At 30.5% G+C, this 22681-nt stretch overlaps 1 protein-coding gene across 1 annotated transcript in view; it reads right to left on the bottom strand.

The window, feature by feature from the left end:
- Positions 1–22681, bottom strand: part of Cep290 (centrosomal protein 290) — a 90983-nt gene that overhangs the window by 36308 nt on the left and 31994 nt on the right. Inside the window, exons 24-38 of the mRNA XM_026397740.2 lie at positions 20436–20538; positions 20119–20349; positions 16732–16905; positions 14912–15023; positions 11834–12039; positions 10697–10848; positions 8693–8804; positions 7636–8091; positions 6714–6878; positions 5745–5852; positions 5392–5526; positions 3513–3779; positions 2783–2890; positions 1593–1792; positions 63–276 (exon numbers count right to left, since the gene is read on the bottom strand). Coding sequence (XP_026253525.2) covers positions 63–276; positions 1593–1792; positions 2783–2890; positions 3513–3779; positions 5392–5526; positions 5745–5852; positions 6714–6878; positions 7636–8091; positions 8693–8804; positions 10697–10848; positions 11834–12039; positions 14912–15023; positions 16732–16905; positions 20119–20349; positions 20436–20538 — 2743 coding nt within the window. The remainder of the gene's footprint in view (positions 1–62; positions 277–1592; positions 1793–2782; positions 2891–3512; positions 3780–5391; positions 5527–5744; positions 5853–6713; positions 6879–7635; positions 8092–8692; positions 8805–10696; positions 10849–11833; positions 12040–14911; positions 15024–16731; positions 16906–20118; positions 20350–20435; positions 20539–22681) is intronic.

Genomic DNA, 22681 nt, shown 5'->3' with positions numbered 1-22681 from the left:
ATCATTTTTTTCTATGTTTTCTATGTATTTCTAGAAAATGTTAATAATGTGTTATTATTTACTTTTTGCTGTTTTTCTTTCAAGGCTAATTGACTCTTTAGCCGTTCTACTAGATTTTTCATTGTAGTTGTTGGAGCTCTTGAATTTGCTTCTTTTTGAGCCTCAAGTTCAGACTTTAAACTCTGCAACTCTTTTTGTGACTGGGCCAGAAGACACCTTAAATCCTCTACTTCTGCTTTCACTTTTTTCACTTCAACTGCATGGTTTTCTTGGAGCCTGACAAAAACAAGAACATGTATACAACAGATTAGCTGCTACAAGGAATATCTTAATAGAAATTTTATAAGTGTATAAAACAACTACTTTAAGTATTTCATATGGCAAATACTTAAAAGATAGTTCTACAATGATTTGAAACTGCACAACTATAAATTTACTTTAGGCTTAAAAATCTGTGTCTCAATAAATTCCTTGATATATTAAGAATCTCTAATATACAGAATGCTGTGACACTGTATTGTTACAATAATTAATAAAAAATTACTGTTATTTAGCAAACATTTATTGTGCTTCAATTTTGTGCTGCACACTTTAAGATGTGCAAACAAAATTTCTGTGTGTACATGTGACTTTGCAATTTTCAAGTTACTTCCTTATACATAACCATTAGAATTTCATATAACCACTTCAAAAGTGAGAAAGAAATTTAGGAGTGTAGCAAGAACACACGGTCCCTAAAGGAAAATATTCCTGTTAAACTACAGAACAAACAACTTGTGAGCCAGACAAAAGAACATAGGAGACAGAAAAGGGCCTAAACAGTGCATGAATTACTTGCAGCTATTCAGTTCCCTACTAGCTTTCTGTAACGTAACAAAACAGGAAAAAGACTTCAATAAAAAGAAACCACAAACCTTGTGAGGTTGGGGCTAACCTTTGACTGGATGTTGACCATCTGGCCTGGTCACCTAATAGACCACCAGAACTACAGACAAGTTGATCTAAACCAAAATCTAAATATCAGACCTAACCCTAACCCTAACCTTAATGGGAAAACATGATCCTCCCTTAATATTTCCCAATCCCAGAAGGCAGGCCAATCCCTTTGGAGGACACATAGTCACCTAATTATGTACTCTAATCAAAACTTAATTTTAAGTCCTGGTGGTGTGTCTCCCCCTCAAGATAGCCTGTATTCTGCTTTTAGAGTCTATCTTCACTTTCCACATTGTAAAAAAGCTCTTCCTGTCTCAGATCAAAAGAACCAAAGTACTGTTGTTTTCATTGTCCAGAGGATGAAACTGACACACAAGTTACAAATGAAATTCTGGAGACTTTGGATTGGTCTTTGAGTCAGACTAAATTCAAAAGATTGCTTTTCTACTTCCTCCTAGAATGTTACTGAGTCTTCCTAAAACCTTGTTTCCTAATCTAATAATTGGGGACAATAGCAACTATGTCATAAGTAGTCCTGAGTATAAAATGAGATAATATACATCAAGGTCTTAGTACAGTGCCTGGCAGAGCAAATGAATTCATCTTAATTATATCATAATTACCATTTATTTTTAAAGTACATTTCTAAGACTTACCGTAATTTGACATTTTCAAATTCTTTGATTTTTAAATCAGTGATTTCTTTTTGTCTCTCTAAATCTTGTGATACTTTCTTTAGTTTCATCAAAAGTGAGGAGAGAGAGTCATCTTGTTCTGCTACTGTCTGTTCCATCTCAGCCAGACGAATAAAATGCTTATTGGTAGGAACTGGAGTAGGAGATTGTTTTATTAAATCCTATGAAATAAGAACATATTAGCCATAGGCATTTATAATTCCATGCCACCGCATATTTCACAATTTTAATTTGGTTTTTCAAATGATCAAAATATATATTTAGTAATTTAAATAGCAATAAAGTCTTAAAGAAGACAGGAAATAGCTTATTTTTTGTATTCCCAGTTTTAGCAAAGTATCTATATGAAGTAGAGGATCAATAAATGCTGACTGAATTAATGAGGTAAGGCTCAAGGATTCTATTACCACGCAATAATCCATTCAGTCCCAAGTTTTCAATTCTGTGAATATTTCAACAAAATTGACAAAGGTGTATTAAAATAGGTTGGAAATCTATTTATATCCTTAAATATACTACATATATATTTTCATATGTATACACATATATATTTCATATATTTTCTTACATGGATGTGAAATACATATTTTCATATATGTACATGGAAATAAGAATGTATTTTTTAAGACACTCTAACCACTCACCTATTACTTTTCTCAGAAGAACAGACCTCTAAAAACATAATTATTTCAAAGTTATCACAGTGACATATTTAATGTTCAATTTAAGTTTTTATAGGTGTTCCACATCTGGGATAATGGAACAAATGAGTTAAGAAGAAAGGTCATTTTACACATACACAATGAAATGATTAAAACAGGTAAGAATTAGCTGAATTCAAAAAGTGCAAAGCACTTAGATATAAACAGAATGAGTAGAATGAGTAGAATTTGAAAAGAAAAGACTTAAGTCAGATCTCATAGGAGGCTTTGAATGCATGGCTGAGTATAAACATGATTTTGTGTGTAGTGGTAAGTTACTAAAGGATCTGGGTCTAAAAAAAGGAATTACCAGAGCCATATTTCCAAAAGATTATTTTAGAAACAAAAAAGTGAGATGACTTCTACTCTGATAAACTGAAGAGTGGCAAATTTTAAATTATAAGATCTCAAAAATCAAAAACAAATAGAACAAAGTTCTGAGAATCTTACCCATGCTGTTTGTTTGAATTTACTTAGTGAACTATCAGCTTGTAGTTCTAATTTATGATGAAGAATATGAAGGTCTTCCTCATGCTTCTTAACAATTTCTCTTTGCTCCTAGTATACAAAAAAATCAAAACTATATTTCAAATCATGATTCAAATAAATTCACATTCCAAAGGTCTTAAAATGTTTAAAACATTGTATTTTCCTCAATCCTCTAAAATCCCTTTCAGATAGAGAATGAATAACATCTGCATATATTTATCTAGATCAGTATACAATTCCCCTAACATATGTTTATGAAGACAACCCTAGCTTTCAGTCATAATTTATGTTTAACATTAAAATAACATGTCTATCATTTTTTTCAATTGTTTTTACATTTTTTTTAAATATTAGATTTTCCCTGTAGAGTTTTAGTAAAACTGACTTTATTTATTACCAGTGTGACAGATTTCTTTTTAACTTACTGCCTCAATCTTTACTTATAAGCTCAATTGGTATTTCTCAAACTCATATGCATTAACCATGATAGCCATTCTTGATTTAGTTAGTTCACAAAGAAAAAGATACATAAACTTCCAGTTTTACTGACAGCTGTATAATGCAGTCATGTGAAAGCAACATTTCCTAAATTTGAAAGAAATAAACTATCACTTTATGACAAAATAAATTTCACATTTAACTGAAAAACACGATGTGAAGTAAAATAACAGGATAAAATATGACAAAATACCTCTCTGGCTTTTTCTAGAAGATGTTGATATTTCTTTAATACTTCTTCTTTTTGATTTAACCTTGCTTGCATGTTTGCAATGGTTTGATGAGCAATTTTCATCGTATAATGCGATTTTGGTTCCATGTCTTTTTTGCCTAGCTCAGACAAAAGTTTTTCTTGTTCTGCAGTGGCAGGCAGTCGGAGCCTCAATTCATTGATTACTTTGTCTCTTGACAGAATATTTTGCTCTGCTAATTGTAAAGCAGATTCTTTTTCTTTTAGCTTCTGCAGTTAAATCAAAATAAATTATTAAAGTGTATTTTTAAATACTTCATTTGAATAGTTTCACTTTATTTTTCACATATTTATAATAGCTGACAGTATTGATTATTTTGCTACATTTTTATGTGATAAGAGTTATTTGCACACATATTTTAATTTACTTATAAATTATCACGTGTTAAAAACATTATCATTAGCATTACATTCCATGTATGTATAATGTCAAAATACATTCTACGTATCTAAATAAAAACAAATAAAAAATATCTAGAGCTCGTCTATTCCTCTCATGGGGTTTATAAATGATGGTGGAATGTGATGATCATTATTATCCAAAGTACATGTATAAAAACACAAATTGGTGTGAATATACTTTGTATATAACCAGAGATATGAAAAATTGTGCTCTGTGTGTAACAAGAATTGGAATGCATTCCGATGTCATATATAAATAAATGAATAAAATAAAATAAAAAATAAGTTTAAAAACTTCATCATCACGATGAAAATAAAATTTAAACAGGGCATTTTATTTAGATTCTTTACCTTAGATCTAGAAATGAATGGTGGTGTTATATTTGCAAAGAAAAATGTAAGAAATCATTCTTTTTATTTGTTATTTACCATGACTACTGGAGCACTAAAAGACTTATCTGTAAAAGTCAGCTGAGTATAAGACTGGATTTTAGGAGCCCAAGTCAACAATCTACAATTTATTTAAACAATGCAGAGGGCAGCAGTGGTAGCACACACCTATCATCCCAGCTACTCAGGAAGCCACAACAGGAGGATTTTTAAGTACCAACTCAGCCTGGGAAAATTAGCAAGACTCTGTCTCAAAAATAAAAAGGGTTGCGGAAGTAGGTCAATGTTATGGCACTTGGCTAGCATGTGTGAGGCCCTGGGTTCAATCCCAGTACAGGGAATAGGGTTGTGGAGTTGTTCTTTAGTAGAATTAAGGCAGATATTCTGTTGTAATTCAGCGGCAGTTCACATAAATGACAAATCTTACAATTACTAAAGAAAACCTAAGTTTCCTAAATTGAGTAAAAGTGTAGAATTTCATATGAAAAACTTTTAAAATATATTTACAGTTAGCATGTTTAGGTATAAATAAAAATGGAAATAATACTCAGGTTATATTATTTTCTAAATAATTAACAAAACTGATTACATCACCTCTTAATTCAATACCTAACTAAATAATTTCTAGTTTACATTCACTCTTAACTCCTCCTTAAAATAAATGAACTAAAAATTGATTCATAGGATACATAGTAAACACTACAAAATAAAACGTAAACATAAACAGGGATGAAAAGTTCATACAAGGGAAGGTAATATACTGCTCATAAAAATACAATGAAGTATTCTTTTTACTTCCTTTGATGCTCATTTTTACTGATCAGTGTGCCCAAAAGAGACAATGCCCAAAAGCAATTAAATGAAGACTTAATTCAAATTAGGTGTACTGGCAATTAAGAACATTATATGAGAATAGAAAAAAAGAAAGTGCAATTAGCAATAGATTTGTTATTTTTTGAATTATCATCATTAATGTTATTTAGAAAATTCCACATAACACACTAATCAAAATGTAAAATCTTTTAATTACCTCTTCCAGTGATTTGCAAGTTGCCTGTGTTTCTAGGATTATTCGAATATTCTCCTTAAGTTTTCTTAGAGCAATCTCAAGTTGATTTGGAAGAGGCAAATTAGGGTCTGGCATTGATCCTGTAGCTTCTTCAAACTATTAAGAAACAATATGTTTTAAAACCAGCAGTTAAAACATTGATACTAAATAATATTAATTTTCACAAATGTATAACAAAATGTAGATTAAACCTCATATTTTATGTATAAAAAGATAACATCAATTAAAATTACAACTGATTTAGAAAATATTTCTGTAGGTTAATGCTCTAGGCCATGCTTATTAGTAGCAAAAAGGATTATTCTCATTCATACCTTTTGTGCTGCATTTAGGATTTCATTTTGCTGACGGTCAAAAATATCTAGTTGACGTTCCAGCTCAACTTCTCTTTGATCCCAGGCCATCTGTCTTTCTTCATGAAACTTAACAAGAACAATATGTATCAGACACATACACAGAGACACCAGGCATATAAAAACATTTTATATACATTTTCTTACTTAATCCTTATAACACTTTGAGGTCACTATACAAACTCAGGAGGTGAAGTAAATTGCCTAATTCCACAGAGATAGGCAGGTGTGATGTTAGAACTTCAATCTATTATCTATCCAGTCATTTAATCCATGCATCTAAAACATATCTAATGGCATATACCCTGTGCCAAGTACTATTGTAGGCAGTACAAATATAGGATGAAACTTATATTCTAATGAGAGGGAAACAGCTAATTACAAGCAAGTATGCAACACATCAGAGAATGACAAACACTATGGATCTTGATGGTAGAATTTACCATTATATATCAGGTGGCTGATGAAGGTTGACTAGTAGGTTAAGATATTTTAGGTAAGATCTTAAGACAGTGAAAATACAAGTTACCTAGGGCAAGAAAATTTAAACAGAGGGAACAACAAAATCTCTAAGATACATATGTGCTTGATGAGTTCTTTCAGACTCCAAATTGAATAATTAATTCTAGAGTAAGCTACCTTCTATCCATTAGTGAGAGCAAGCAGAAACTATGGACATCGTATAACCAATATCAAAATAAAAAGTAATTTAAACAAATAAGTCCATTTATATATTGCTCTTTTTAGGCATATGGTTAAAAGCAAATAAATAAATATAGATTTTAGAGTAACAGAAAATGAGAAACAGATTACTTTTTGACCTATTAATAATGGGAGTTACACTCAATTAGGAGAACAACAGCCACTTATGCAATATTCTTATGTTTAAAATATTAGCAAACAAAGCAAAATGAATGCATAAAATGAAACCTTGTTCTGCTGAACAATTTCTTCCTCCAGACTGCTGATTGTATGCTCATATTCAGATATTATATTATTCAAGTATTTTATTTCTTCTTTATCTTTGACTAATTCTCGATTTAGTTTAAGCTCTTGAAGACGATGTTCTTCTATTTTCATATGCCAATTGATTACCTAAGATTTCCAAATTATATATATAAATATAAATGCTGTGAAATAATTATTTCCCTGTTGATCACAATTTTAAGTAAAATTAATTAACATTCTATAATAAAATAATATATAAAGTTATCCTTGGTTTAGTTACATGGAAAAGTTTATTTAGGATTTCCATAGACTTTTCAAAGAATATGTGGAATATTACAATAAAACATTCTTCAGATTATGTGGGAATGGATATCACTAACAGTCACTTTCATTTTTATATTCTCTATTATTTGTTTACTGAATATTTATTGTAAACATGTCATTGAAACATTGAAACTAATTTCAAAAATGGAAATCCTAAATATTTCCAGCCTAGAGAATAGGGGTCAGTTGCAAAATAACTATTTTTCATTTAATTCCTTCTAAGTGAGGGTTAAGTCATTAAACAATAAATGTGTGCCTAATATTTACAAATAATTTTGAATAGATAATACTTATGAAGAGTAGAAATCAACTGATAAACATTTAATAATAATTAGTATTAATTGATATATATAAACTTTCTGGTGTTTAAAATTCTTTTCTATTTTACAACCTAAGTATTTTTATTAAATGCTTGTGCTTAGAAGAGTCTCATCTTTACAAATAATAAAGAGTAAAAATTTCTAATTTATAACATCAAAATGAATTGTAATTAAAGTTTTTATTGCAAATTAAGCACTTCATAGAAGCACATATTAAAAACTTAAAATTTTTAATACTAAACTTAAAAGTAAATGTTTACCTTTTGGGCTCCCCTGGCATCTTTTAAAGTGCTTATTAACTCTTCTAGGCCCCGTAACTTTAATTCCATCTCCAATGCTTTATTCTCCATATTTCTATGTTCTTGCTGAGAATTTTTCATTTCTTCCATTATCTTCAGTTTGTCATTTTGAAGCTGGATCATTGTTTTAGAGAACTTTTCCTGTTGCGCCAAGGGTAAAGCTCCACTAAATTGCCTGCGTAGAGACTGAATTGTTTGGCGCAGATGTTTTGCTCTGTTTCTCCCCTCCAAACGAGCATAATAGAGAGTCTGTTCTTTTTCATCCAGTTTCTGCTCTAAGCGTAAATTATAGGCTTCCATCTTCTGTAGTTTAGATGTAACTGACTCCAACTTACCAAGAGCAGTGGCTTCACTAATTTGAAGAGAGACAAGATGTTGGTGTAACTTAGCAATTAGTGCCTTTTCATCAGATTGAGCCTAATATTAAAAAACAATAATAATACACACTTAGAGTAAAGTTTCAAAATTTCCAGTGAAATTTATCATGGATTAAAATTTTAAAACAGTGTGGCATCCTACAAAAACCTAACTTTGCTTTAATACAAATAGTTATTAAAGAATTGTAAAAGGAAACTTGGAATCAAATAAACTTATAATCCAAATCTGACTAAATAATTTCTGAATATTACTATTTATTTTAACTTTCACATGTAAATCACAAACACTGGTAGACACTAATGTAGATAACGTTATGTGTTTTAATCCTCAAAAAATATTTGTGAGAAAATGTGAAAAGCTACATAAAAATACAAGAGAATACATTGCTTTTAAAGACATCTTAACTACTACTCAGTGTCTTTGATAGGCAGCCAGTATGATGCATTTGTAGGATTTAAATGCTTTTCTGAATTATAAATGGTATTTCAAATTAAAGTATTTCTCTTTTCAAGTTCCACCAAACAAGAAAAAGAGTCTTTGGTGGGCATACTTTCTGACTGAAACTTTACTCTTACATAATATCTAACAGTAATTTAGGGAAAAAGTAGATTGTGCATAGAAGAGGCAGTAGTGCACATACCTGATACTCTACCAGCTGCGTTCTGAGTGACTCTACTTCTTTTTCCCTGGACTGTTGTTGAGCATTTAAGATTTCAACTTGTCTTTTAGCAATATCAGAAATTTCTCTCAGTCTAAAAAGTGAAAAGGTATTTCAGTAACAATCAAGTACATTTTCTTTATAACAATAAAATTCCAAATTTCTAGACTCCATTCTGAAAATGATATTAACTTTCATCATCTTTTCTCTCTATAAAATACAAAGGGATCTTCTGAACTGTTTAATAAAAACTAATTTTATGAGATGTTAACATATGCTATAGGAAAAAAAACACCTCTGTTCCCAACATCCCTTTTCTTTGAAGATTCATAATATGTAATATCGTCTCACATTACATGTTATAAGAAGTTCTAATATAATTATCAGAAGTTATACCTAATATTTAGCATTTTCCAAATGCATTCACCAAAAGAACCCTGATTGCACACTTTTTTTGTAAGATACTAATTATTATAATTTGGAAAATGCATTAGAGTAAGGTAGTAAATTGGTTGATCTAATATCATTACACAGTTAAGAATATAGAAATTTTAATCTCCTAAATTCCCAGTGTAGATTAATGTGTATTTTGATTTGCTTTAACTTGTAAGTTATTGGAAAAGTTAAAGGAAACAAAATATACATTTATTACAATTACAAAAAGTTAAGCCCTGTTACTTCCCTTATAACTTTTGAAGTTAGATAACATGGGCAAGACAAAATGTAAAATTTGTTTTGTGCTAGAATAATTTCAGTTTATTGTGACAAGCCAAGTTCTCTCAAACTTATCAGAAGCTCTTACAGCCAGTGTCGAAGTTTGGATTAATACAATATGATAAAGTGAAAAATCACAAAGTAATTATTTTTAAAAGTAAGGTCCTTAAGGAGAGAAGAATAAAAAGAAAAAAAAAGTCCTTTATAAAGAAAAGGGCTGGCAATGACTGATACTCCCAAGAGGACTATCAATGCTTCAAATAATGGCGATAACTTTATAAACAAGCTATAAAAATATTACCTTAATAATTATTTATGCCTGATAAGTTGACTCAATACTCCGTATACTTTTCATTGGAAGTAGTACTTAATTACAAAGGAAAGTGAGTACAAAGCATCTCTACCTGGCACACAAACGTTACTCTTAAATTTTGTTTTCTAAATTATCTTGGGGCTATTTCCTAGTGTGAAATGAAAACGTGATTGTATGAGTTAGCATAATACCTTGCAGAGCGCCTAGTATACAGCAGATGCCCATTGTAAATTAAATCAAAATCCAAACTTTTCACTGTATTTTTAAAGCAACCTTATGAAACAAATCTTCTATCTTCAACAGACAGAAGAGGTACTTATATTTCCTTATTAAAGTAAAAAAGCATAAGTTGAAATGCATCAAATGACCATTCATCTTTTCACTAAGAAAAAAATCAGTATGAGGAAGGAGCAGAGCTCACAGGATCTTGATTACAACTTCAGTGCTTTCTGCAACAATATTCTTTCCTATCTCTGAAAAATGCAAATTTTGACAAGGCATTTCCTCTTCAGTGTCATTATTTAACCTCTTTAAAAATTAACCTTGTTAATTAGTGGTACACACCTATAATCTCATAGGCTTGACAGGCTGAGGAAGGAGGATCAAAAGTTCAATGCCAGCCTCAGCAACTTAGCAAGAGTGGGCTTAATAAATAAATAAATGGATCAGTGGTAAAGCATCCCTGATTTAAATCCCCTGTCTCCTTGTTAATGTTAGTCTTCCTTTTCTGTTGCAAAAGAAACAGTTCTGGGGCTTGAACCCAGGGCCCTGTGCACACTACAAAGGCACTCCACCACTGGGCTATAAATCCAGTCATTATTCTTCCTTTTCATATAAAAAGAAACCAGTATCAATTTCCACTAAGAATATTTTCTCCATGTGCCTGTAATATATTTTCTGAAAGACAAATTAGAGAAAACATATCTAATTAAATGATTAACTTGTTTGCAAGCACTTACTTTGACACTTCAACTTTTAGCTCCATTTCTTTCTTTTCTAATTCTAGAATCCGTTGCCTATCAGCATCACTTACTGCCTTGCTCACACTATCAGCTAACTCATCTCTTAGCATCTGTTCCACCTTCTGTGCATCCAAGTTGATTTTGGTAAGCTAGAAAAAAAGTAACAAAAAAAATTCAGATAAATAAGTTGTTTGTTTGTTGCCTGGATGCAACCAAACCCAGAGCTTTATGCATGCTAAGTACACTTTACTGAGCTGTATCTCCAGCTGAGATACATCAGTTTTGGTTGAGATTTTTCTTATAGTTTTCAGAGTAGTGGCGTCCTATTTACTTTGTCTTAATTCAGACACAGGTAGAAAGTTTTAAGAAGAGACTGAGGATAGGAAAAAGAGGAAAGATTCAGAAATAATCAAACAATGGTTGTATTCTAACGCACCAAAGACATTTATATTGGGCAATTAAATATTTTATAATATCTAAACTTCTGATGTTGAGAATTCAGTGTATTCATATTTTATCTCCATTACATCTCTATACATAAATCCAAAATTTTTAATAAAATATTATTAGTATAGAATTAGAGACTCAGAATAAAGATTATATATATGCTTTGGAAAATATGTTAAGTCTCAATGTAAGCAATCACTGTAAGACAGTTGTTTAATCATAAATTGCAGAATATATGCGAACCATTTACTGCCAGGCAGTTTAATGATTCTGACTACATAAAAAAAATCTAAAACCTTTAATTTGAATGTAAAGTCCCTGAAAGCAAAGATTGCTGTCTATTTTTTTTCTTGCTATAGGCTCAGCTCCCAAACAGGGTCTAACGTGTAATAGGCAACGAATATGTGTTAGATGAAGGGATGGTAATAGAAGGCAACTTCATTACTAGGTAATAACATCTCTTTATATATTAAAACTACAATATAACATTGGAAAGAAACAAGAACTTACTCAAATATGTTTCTTTTAAATAATTCAGATTTTAAAATAATTTTTTTATTTACTTATTACATAAAACACAAGCTCCATATTCATATGCTACTTCATAGATACAGACCTCTTTACAATAATATAATGTCTACTAACTCTTTATTCTCTAATTGCATGATAAAAGTTTTAATATCAAACCTCAGCAAATTTGGTTTCCAATTCAAAATTTCGTTCTTCCATTTGCTTTAATGAAGTCCTTATGTGTTCATACATTTTTTGACAATGTTCAGCCCGCTGCCTTTCATTTAATTCCTTCATTTCCAACATAGTGATTTTTTTTGAAATAGAAACAATGTCACTGTTGGTTATTGACTTCTTTGCCTTATCCATGTTAGATTCATTCCCTATAAGCAATAATACTCAAGTCAATCTCATATGATTTATATTCAAATCATATCTCAGATATTTTAAATGCTGTACATAAGGAAATATTATAGTTCCATGGAAAGCTCTTTTAAATTATGACAGACCTGGATCTTATTCTTAGCTCTATTACTTCCTCCATGTCTGATGCCTACCCAATTCATCTCTCTGAAACGTATGTTCTTCATCAAACAATAAAAAAAAAGGGAGTGCTGATGTAACATTGTAAAGTTTAAGCACAGAAGTGTTACATATATTCAAATCAAAATATGGTAAATTCATATACTTTACAGAAAGGAGATAAACTGCATGAGAAGCAATGCAATAAAGCAACGCTTCTTTGGAACACAAGTATAATGACTTGATTTTTTAAGGCATTACAGACAAAATGGAAAGTAAAATCTGAAGCTCTATGACTGAGATTTTACCAAGTATTTTACATTCTGTTATTAGTTGTTACATGTAGATATATGGCTTGTCTGGACAACAAAGTCTCTGATTAAATGAAAAGAAATTAAAAGCCTCAATTTTCTATGAGAAGATATCAAGTAGGAGTGTTATTAGTTACTTGGTCATTCTTTTGGTCAAGGTAGAAAACTTACACTTTTGCTTTACATAACAGATATATTCCTGAAAAAAAAAATATGGTAGAATATTTTGTTTTTTAGAAAGTCAATTAGAATTAAGCATGACTAATTTTTTTTTTTTTTTAATATCAGGGTTTAAACTCAGAGGCATTTAACACTGAGCCACATCCATGGCCCTTTTTAGTCTCTTATTTTAAGACAGTGTGTCATAAGTTGCTTAGTGCCTTGCTAAACTGCTGTGGCTGGCTTTGAATTGTGATTCTCCTGCCTTAGCCTCCCTAGCCGCTGGGATTACAGGCATGTATCACCACTAAATAAGCTTTATAACAATAACGCCTCCCCCTATTTGTACAACTTCAAAATTTCAAATTTTATAACTGCATTTTCTCAAAGTAATATGCATTTTTGAACAACAAAATAAAATCGGCAAGTCTTAGTTTTGAAAATTATTTCATTAGGTCCTGTATCTATCTTTAAAATAAATGATTTTAAAATAGCTGCTATAAGCTGTGATCAAGTACTAACAATAACAGACTACCAGAAGAAGCTTCACATTAGTAAATCAGTTCAGTATGGAACTGAGACCCCTTCAAGCAACCTAAGCATCAGAATGAAAAAAAAAAAAAAAAAAAACCTGCACTAAATGTAAATATACAAAGACATAAGAAGCCAGGCATGGTGGCATACACTTGTAATCCCACCATTTTGGGAGGCTGAAGAAGGAGGATTCCAAATTCAAAGGCAGCCTCAGTAACTTAGCAAGACCCTGTGGTTAAGTGCCACTGGGTTCAGTCCCCAGTACAAAAGAAGAAAAAGAAGGTAAGATGTCCTATATTGTGCTAAAGTCCAAAAATGAAAAGAAGCTTGGAGGAGGGGCTGAAACAAATTTTGGTACAGAGGAAAGAACACAATAGACCAATAGTAAAAACTCCTCAGTGAAGAAAAAAGATTTATGAAGTGACACTTAAAGCTAAAAGGGAATAGGAAGTAAGAAGACGCTCTTAAAATCTTGGTGATATATTTTTTTTAAAAAGAGAGAGAGAGAGAGAGAATTTTTTAATATTTATTTTTCAGTTTTTGGTGGACACAACATCTTTATTTTTTATTTTATGTGGTGCTGAGGATCGAACCCAGTGCCCAGTGCATTACCGCTTGAGCTACATCCCCAGCCCAAGAGAATAAAATTTTAAAAACATACTGAAACTTAAGTAAAACTTAAGTTTTAAAGTGGTATCTTCTTTCATGTATGTAGGAGCTACATTAAAGTTAATTCATACTTAATCTCTTTGTAAATTAAAAATTATATTCATAAAAGTAATTTTTTTAAAATTTCCTAATGTTTGCTCTCTCTAATCCAATTGTCTCAGTAATAGAAACCCTGAAGAGCATTAGAACTATAAATTCTCAGAAACAAATTAAAAATACCTTATTCAGAGCAGCAAATTTATTTGAAAATTATAAAATCCAATGCTATGAGAGAAAATTATTAAAATGCTATATAAATTTTGATAACTATAAAACCTAATATGGAAAACCTAGTAGGAGCCACCAAGATTTCAATAACTTTTGAAATAGTAATATCTGTTAGAAACATATGAAGATGTTCATTGTAGCACTATAAACAATACCAAAAGAGTGATTTAATGATAATCATTCAAATTAGGATATTGCATGAACATTTACATTTATGCGTATGATGAGTAAAACAGTAATATTTTTTATATTTACTAAATGAACACAGCATATAACACAAATACATATTGTAATTTTAAGTATAGAAATATATGAACATATAAGTAAAAATGTGATAATACAGCTGTGCAACTATAAACAGTAAGAATTCTTTTCAGATTTTCTTTGATGTTTTATGGTAAACTTAATAATAGCAAATATTTTATGATGAATTTAATAAAAGCAAATAAGTAATTAATATAACCACACTCAGGGAGTACTCCATATTACTATTAAAATACAGGATTTTTCAAAATTATCACTACTTTTGATTGTTAAATGATGTTCAAAATAGCTAATGTATACTCATAAATTTCTTACTAGGAACAAATATAATTTATAAACTGAAAATCAAATTTGGTGGGAATTTGTATAAGATATTATTCATCAACTACTTACTTAGTTAAACTTCTGGGCAGAGCTCATATTTTTAAACAGAATATTTTCTCCTCATTTGGAACAGAAATGGAATTTTAAATGAGATGCATCCCCTGTTTATTCCTAATCATTTTCTATTACCAGTCATAAGACTTACCTAATTTAGTCTCTTGTTCCCAGGCTTGTTCAACAGTGTGAAGTTTTTCCTTGGTAATCTCCAGTTCTTTATTTATAGACTCCATTTGTTCTTTTAAGGATACATTTTCACACTGAATAAAATACACATCATGGATAAAACTATACTATAATTCAGACCAATATATCACAAAACTAACACTTTTTTAACTTTATGCAATAGCTCCTAAAACTTATACTCTAGTTTTTAAATATTGGAATTCCCCCCATATGCAATACACATACACACACACACATATATATAACATAAAATATTATTTTAAAATAACATCAAAATTTTATATATCTAATATGTCACTCTAAACTTTTAAGTATTAGCTTCTACCACTAAAACTGTATGTTCATTTTGGTCAATCTGGAATACTCAAAGGTTTCACTGTACTCTCCCCCTGAATTCTAGACCACAAAACCTATGAGCAGGAAAAAAAAAAATCATTATTTATGCAAAAAGTGCTCATAATGGTTTAGTTACACTGCAATAACAACTTGGACCTTGGCATATAATAAATTTTGTTGAAGTAACATATAAATGCATATTTGATAAAAGCAAAGATTTAAATTACAAAGTGTATCAATTTTTTTTAATTTTCAGGAAAGATGAAAAATATTCTTTTGGAAAATAGATGAAATAGTTTTAAAATTACTCATTAATATATTATCTACAGGGGATTTCTTCCTAGAACAAAGGGCACAGAGAATGGGAAAAAGAAAATAAGTTATGAACATACCTAAATACTCAGAATTTTTCCATAAGTATAATTCTTGGAAAAAGCAGTAATAAGTAAATGGATCTTGATTACTTCTAAATAGTATTAATGTATAAAGACTCAGATAACTTTGTAGGAGTCATTGAAAGGTATTTAGAATGTTTCATTTATTGAATGTGTACCCCTAAGCAAGTAAAAGCTTATGAGCCAACAGAGTTATATTTAGTCCTCTATTGTGAGAGGATCTTAAAAGAGAACAAACCAAAAATGTAAGTGTCCTTATTTCTAATGAGGAAGATGAACAAATCAGACCATAAAAGTATAAAAAAAGGTCAAGTGGCTATGGTCTGGGTATATTCATGGATGGTTTAAATTAAACTTATAATATCTACTCTAATCTTTTCTATATAATAAAAAAGATGGAGGGGCTGGGGTTGTGGTTCAGTGGTAGAGTGCTTGCCTAGCACATGTGAGGCCCTGGGTTTGATCCTCAGAACCACATAAAAATAAATAAATAAAATAAAGGTATTGTGTCCAACTACAAATAAAAAATAAGTATTTAAAAAAAAAGAAAAGATGGAAATTTGCAGAGCTCATTCATGGTCCAGGAAAAGACATCAGAGTGAACAAAATCCATTCTAAGAAACAGAATCCAGGAACCATGGGAGAACAATATGTTCTGGGAACATAGATAAGGGAAAGAGAAGAGTTCTGAATGACACTTCCTCCTTTAATTACAATATGCTACCTGTTCCATACTCTTTTTTTCTTTAAGTGCCTGGGTGAAATAAGTTTGATTCTGCTAAATTATGCAAATGAGTTAAAAAGAATGACCTGCATGAAGTTAACCAGAAGTCATTCTGCAACCATGAATAATGTGTTACATATGTGTATGTATACTGATAATCAGAAATAAAATACAATAAATACATATTTATGAACTATATGTCTGTTAAGTTTACATAAAGAGAGGTAAACTCTAATAAATTAAAATTTACAGAATTACCTAAAACCTAACGACCTCACCAAAGAAAAATGGCTAATATCACAAGGTTGGAGGATCACACAAACTTACCTCTAGGTATTCCAAGTTACTTGTTCTTTGAACAAGCATATTATCTTTTTGCAAGATATCCCTGTACTTTGCAGTCAGTTCATTGTATTGTTTATTGGCCAGGTCTAATTCAGACAATGAGACACTATTATCTATAATTTTTTGGAGAGCTGCAATCTTAAAAATGGCCATTTCCTATGTAAAGAAAAATACACTGAATTATGTTGGTATATTTCTTTCTGCTGAGTCACCATATTTTCCTGCTATGATATACTATGCTGCTATGAGCACAATGCAACAAAGCTAGTCATGAATTGAAATTTCCAAAATTGTGAGCCAAAATAAAGCACTCTTCTTTTTAAATTGATTTACCTCAAATATTTGTTGGAGTAATGGAAAGTTGACTAACACAATGTTCTATGAACCTGCTATCAAGCTATGAAAAATCATCAACCCAAGGCACTAAAGTGTCTTTATTAACACCAAAAAGAAATGCCTAAACTTTCAGTCACTCCAGTAAGTTTCTCTGTGATAAGTAAAAATTACATATAAAAGAAAACTAAAAGAGATGGAAGTTTATTAAGAAACAGTATACCAAACAACCACATTTACAAAGTGAAGAAGATAAAAACTTATGGTTACAATTTGCTCTAAAATAAAATTCTCATAATAGTGTTTTAGATATCATTGTGATAACTTCTGCATCAAAATAAGCACACACAATTCTATCTTGTCCTGGGAATTTGGTTTCATTCTGGGGTGGGGGGGGATAGGGTAGATGAAGCTCTATTTCTCATTTTCAAAAAATATCCCTTTTTTTCAGCTTTTTAACTGTTGTACAAAGAAAGAAACAAAGGAAAGAGGAAGGAAGGGAAGGAGGGAGGGAAAGAAAGAAAAAGAGAAAAGAAAAATTCAGGTTGAGTGATTATGTTGAAGAGGAGATTCCAATTTCTTTTTCTATTTCAAGCCCAAGAATTTAAAACTCAAAAAAAAACCTAAAAATATAAATAATAACATTTCTGATGTCTCAAATTTTCCATGTCTAAGCAAAAACAGCTTTCAATTTTTAACAATTTCTTATCTCATCAAAATTCAGCTTTAAGATCATACTAAAAATAGGTTCATTAGCAATGATATTATCTCCATTACTATCTACAAAACAGATGGTAACATTTAAATTTTACTTTGAATTTTTTGTTCATATGATTCTAAATTTACATCATGTACACTGAACATCTACATGCTTAAAAATAAGATACTAAGTCAAGGTGCAGGCATATAACCTTTCTATCCTTGTTTATGATTATAAAAAACAAACAGAATAATTTGCTGTCCACAGGAGATAAGGCAGAATGGTATGAAAGGCACAGTAGTAGAAGTGAGATTTTGATTAAAGTTTTTGAAAATATAAATTTGTATATATGCAAATCAATTAAAAACAATCCCTAAAATTAAAACAAATGTAAAATAAATATGTCTACATATCAAAAGTATATAATCACAAGAAGAGGAATTATTTCAAGTAACTATAAAGTATATTATTTTGCCTATACATCATTAGTGAAATTTAAAGAAAATAAGAATTGTAAGGACATTTTAAACTATGTTAGCAACAATGGTGCTGTCATTCTTGCTTATTTTCAAATTAATGTATGTATTATAAGATAAAACATAATTATTTTATGTTAATAGTCAAAGTACAAAAACTAAAGAAGGTTTGAAAAACTCCATATTATTTACTTACCGCATAATGCTAAATTTGAATTGGCAATAATATTATGAACTTATGATGTAAAAAATTATATATATATATATATATATATATATATATATTATATTATATTTTCTAACTCGTCCATTGAAAAGGACTAGAAGCAATGAAATTCTGAGAGCAATGACATCCACTGATCAGTTTTGGGTGTCTAAACACTTTCCTCTCTAAAGAGAACCAGGTCTCTATAGAGAAATGGACTATTCCAAGGCCAGACAGGAAGTACAGAAGGTAAAACTAGAACATTTTGTTGTGCTAACCAAACTTTGAAGTTGGGTTCCAAGACTAATGATTTCTTGTCCAAAATAGGAGCCAGCTTTAAAAGGCTCCCACTGGCCAAAGTTGGAAAAATAATAACTTAAACTGAGTAAAATTCACTGAGTAGTTAAGTCTGTGCGTCTGTGACAACACCTAAAGAAGAGACACTGAGTGGAAAAACACCAGGAAGAAGCATGACACACAAACTCTGTATTCTGAAAACTCATCATTAAAAGAAAAGACTGAAGCATTTATCTTGACTTTGCAGGAGGAATTATACTTCAAGATAATTGAATGGCCTGGGCTAATGAGGGAAAGCTCTTTATTTTTCAAAAGAATAATTGTTAATAAATGTAAAAGCATAATATAAATAAAAAATCATGATTTTGTAATTTCTAATGAAATAATTTTGAGCCTAGCAACAATTATCAGTGAGTGTTAAAATCATTAGTGGTACTGATGAAGAATTTATATTTTCATGGTGCCAAAATATCACCAGATAACCAATCACTTAGTAACCGAGGTACATGGTTGTCCTCCCTTTGACATAGTAATCAATCATGAAATATGAGACAACCAGACATTTTGTCTCTTGAAGGGATACTTCCTAAAATATAGATCATTACTTACGAATCACTCTTATCAAAAATGTTTAACTTGGAACTAACCTAGGCCTCAGAAATAACTTTTCAAAATAAAAGGCATAAAGGAACAATAACACACACAAAAAAAAATTAGATAAATCCCTGGGCATGGTGGCTCCTGTTATAATCCCAGCAGCTTGGGAGGCTGAGGCAGGAGGATCGTGAGTGAGTTCAAAACCAGCCTCAACAACTTATCAAGGCTCTAAGCAAGTAAGGAGACCCTATGTCTAAATAAAAATAAAAAATAAAAAATAAAAAAAAAGAGGCTAGTGATGTGACTCAGGGTTACATGCCCCTCAGTTCAATCCTCAATACCAAAAAAAGGAGAAAAAAAAAAAAACAGATAAATCTAATATTTTTCAAAGAGAAAAAAAAATTCTACACTAAAAAGATATCTATATCCAAATTCCCTTAATGCATAATTCTGACACTACTAATAAAATGTAAATGTATTCTTGGTATTAAGCAAATAAGGGGATTATTATCAATGTTTTTAGGTAAGATAAAGTAATTGTGGTTATGTAAACAAAAAATGTAAATTTGTATTTTAGAGATGCACATGAATATATTTAGAGGAGAAATTATCTACAATTTAAAAATATTTCCACAAAAAAACAGATGAAACAATTATGGAAAAATGTTAATAAATAATCCTGGTTCATGAATCTATCCTATCTTCTGCATATTTGAAAATTTTTATAAATTTAAAACCAAAACAACAAAAAGCACAAGTACCTTAAATCTCTGCAAACATCCAATTTTTTCACAAACTTCAGCCTCCATTGACATTAAATCATTTTTTTGTTTCCCATTTTCCTTTCTAAGTTGTCGTTCCATTTCTACTAAAGTTGTATATCTCCTTATAAGTGACTTTTCATTCACTTGCAAAACAGTGATTCTTCTGCTATTTTCTGAAAGTGTTTTTCTCATTTCATCTGAATCCATCTGAAGAGCATTGAGCAAATTCTGCACAAAGACAGATATCACTTGCTGAGTTTACCTATCCTAGCTTACACAATCTTGTAGGCGGATGTTAAAAGTAATGTACTCACATTATATTCTTTTACTTTTATAGCATCTTGTTGGATTTGATCCTCAAGCTTTTTCTTTTCCTCTTTGATTGTTTCAGATTCTGTTTTCCAGGTCTCCTTTTCACTAAAAATTACAAAAAAAAAACAGAACCAAAAATAAAAAAAACAAAAACAAAAAATCCCACACACAATACATTAGAAACACAAAGTTTACTACAAAAAGTACAAAATTTACTACAAAAAGGTTACTACAAAAAACTTTAGGTCATGAAAATTTAATGTTTACTTAAAACAAGAAATATTCTGAATCTGACACACAAAAAGTTTTATACAGAGGATTTGGTCAGGAATTTATTTTAAATAAAAGCAAGATAAAAGTTCTTTTATTAAATTGTCAACTTTATTAATTTAAATAATATTAAATCTAGTTAAATGACTCTTCATTCAAAAGGGATACTTATTAGACACTTATACATAATGCCTTATTCCAAGTTTGGATAAGAATGTAGGCAAATCTCAAACATCATGTTCCAGAAAACAAACTAAACTTTGAAGCCTGGTTCAAAGACTAATGAGTTCTTGTAAAAAGGACATAGAACTGGCTTTAAAGGGTACCACTAGCTAAAACTGACCAAAAGAAAAACTACTCCAGTTGAGTGATTATTCACTTATAAACTGAATCTTATTAATATTTTATTGAAAATAGAAAAGGATCAGGAAAATAATCAATTCTCAAAACTAATTCTGGAAATCAAGTCTTAACATTCCCACTCAAAAGTTGAAAAGCATTTAGAATACAAAAGTTAGAAATCATCAGACTTAAAAGAGTGTGTGTAAAGGACACAAAATTTCAGTTAGAAGTTCAAGAGAGCTATTGTATCAGTACTGGGGATTGAACCCAGAGCCATCTGACATTTCATGATGTACATACATGAAAACAACAGAGTGAAGCCCACCAGCATGTACATCCATAAGAATGGGATTCTAGCTGGGCACAGTGGCACACTGCTGTAATCCCAGTGGCTTAGAAGGCTAAGGCAGGAGGATTAAGAGTTCAAAGCCAGCTTCAGCAATAGGGAGGCACTAAGCATACAAAATAGGGCTGGGGATGTGTCTCAGTGGTTGAGTGCCCCTGAGTTCAATCCCTTGTACATCTCTTGACAAAAAAAAAAAAAAAAAAAGGGATCCTAACTAGAATAAAATATATTCCATGCTTGTATAATTGTATAAAAATGGATTCTACTGTCATGTATAACTAAAAAGAAGAAACAAACTGAAAAAAAAAATCAGCAGAAACTCCTGGTGAACCCAAGTCTAACCCCACATAAAACATCTCTGTGCAATAACAGAACCCTGTGTCGGAATGTGAAGGTAGCAATGAAAAACTGATATTAAAAAAAAAGAGAGATCTATTGTACATCATGGTTACTGAGTTAAGACTATATATACTAGAAAAGTGTTCAGAGTTTACATGTTCTTATCACACACAGACACAAAAGTATAAGATAACACATATTAAATAGCCTGATTTGTCCATTCCACAATTTATACATTTTTAAAACATCATGTTGAATGCCATAAACATATGTAATTTTTACTTGTCAATTCAAAAAATAAAATGTATTAATAAATTCACTTTTTAAGAAGGTGTGTTAAGACATTGTTGTCTATAAGAGACATTCTATAATCACTTATTATCTACTTGGCTTAAACCAATTATAGTAACATCAATCTCTTGAAGAGACTGAACATGTGACTTAATTCTGGCCAATAATACCTGAGTCAAAGTTGGCCACATGTTGCCAATGTCTACTCACAAAGAAAAATTAGGTGGAAAAATACATTTCTCTTCTTCAGCAGACATGGTTCTATCTTCTTCGGGTTTTTGTTACTATTTTATAACCAAAGTAGGACATAACAACAATTTGAAAATATCATCTACCCTCTTAACTAGCTTGGAATTTGTTAGGTCAGAGGATAATTATCCTTAGTGTTTACATCACCTTTGATATATGGAAATCATTCTATGGATACAGATTAGATAGCAGAGATAAGAAGATATATGTTAATCCCTATATACACATATGAATTGTTACAAGTGATGCTAACTAATAGCAGCTGACATTTATAAACTGTTCATATGTGCCATACACTAAACATTTTCATGTAATAATTCACTTATTTTTCATAAGAACACTACGAGAGAGATATTACTATCAGAATTCTACAAAAAAGGAAACTAAAACACAGAAAGGTAAAGCAGCTTG

This window comes from Urocitellus parryii, chromosome 5, assembly GCF_045843805.1.
Source record: "Urocitellus parryii isolate mUroPar1 chromosome 5, mUroPar1.hap1, whole genome shotgun sequence".
In the NCBI taxonomy this organism is placed as follows: domain Eukaryota; kingdom Metazoa; phylum Chordata; class Mammalia; order Rodentia; family Sciuridae; genus Urocitellus; species Urocitellus parryii.
Note: the sequence above shows the minus strand (reverse complement) of the source record. Positions and strands in the feature narration are given on the sequence as shown.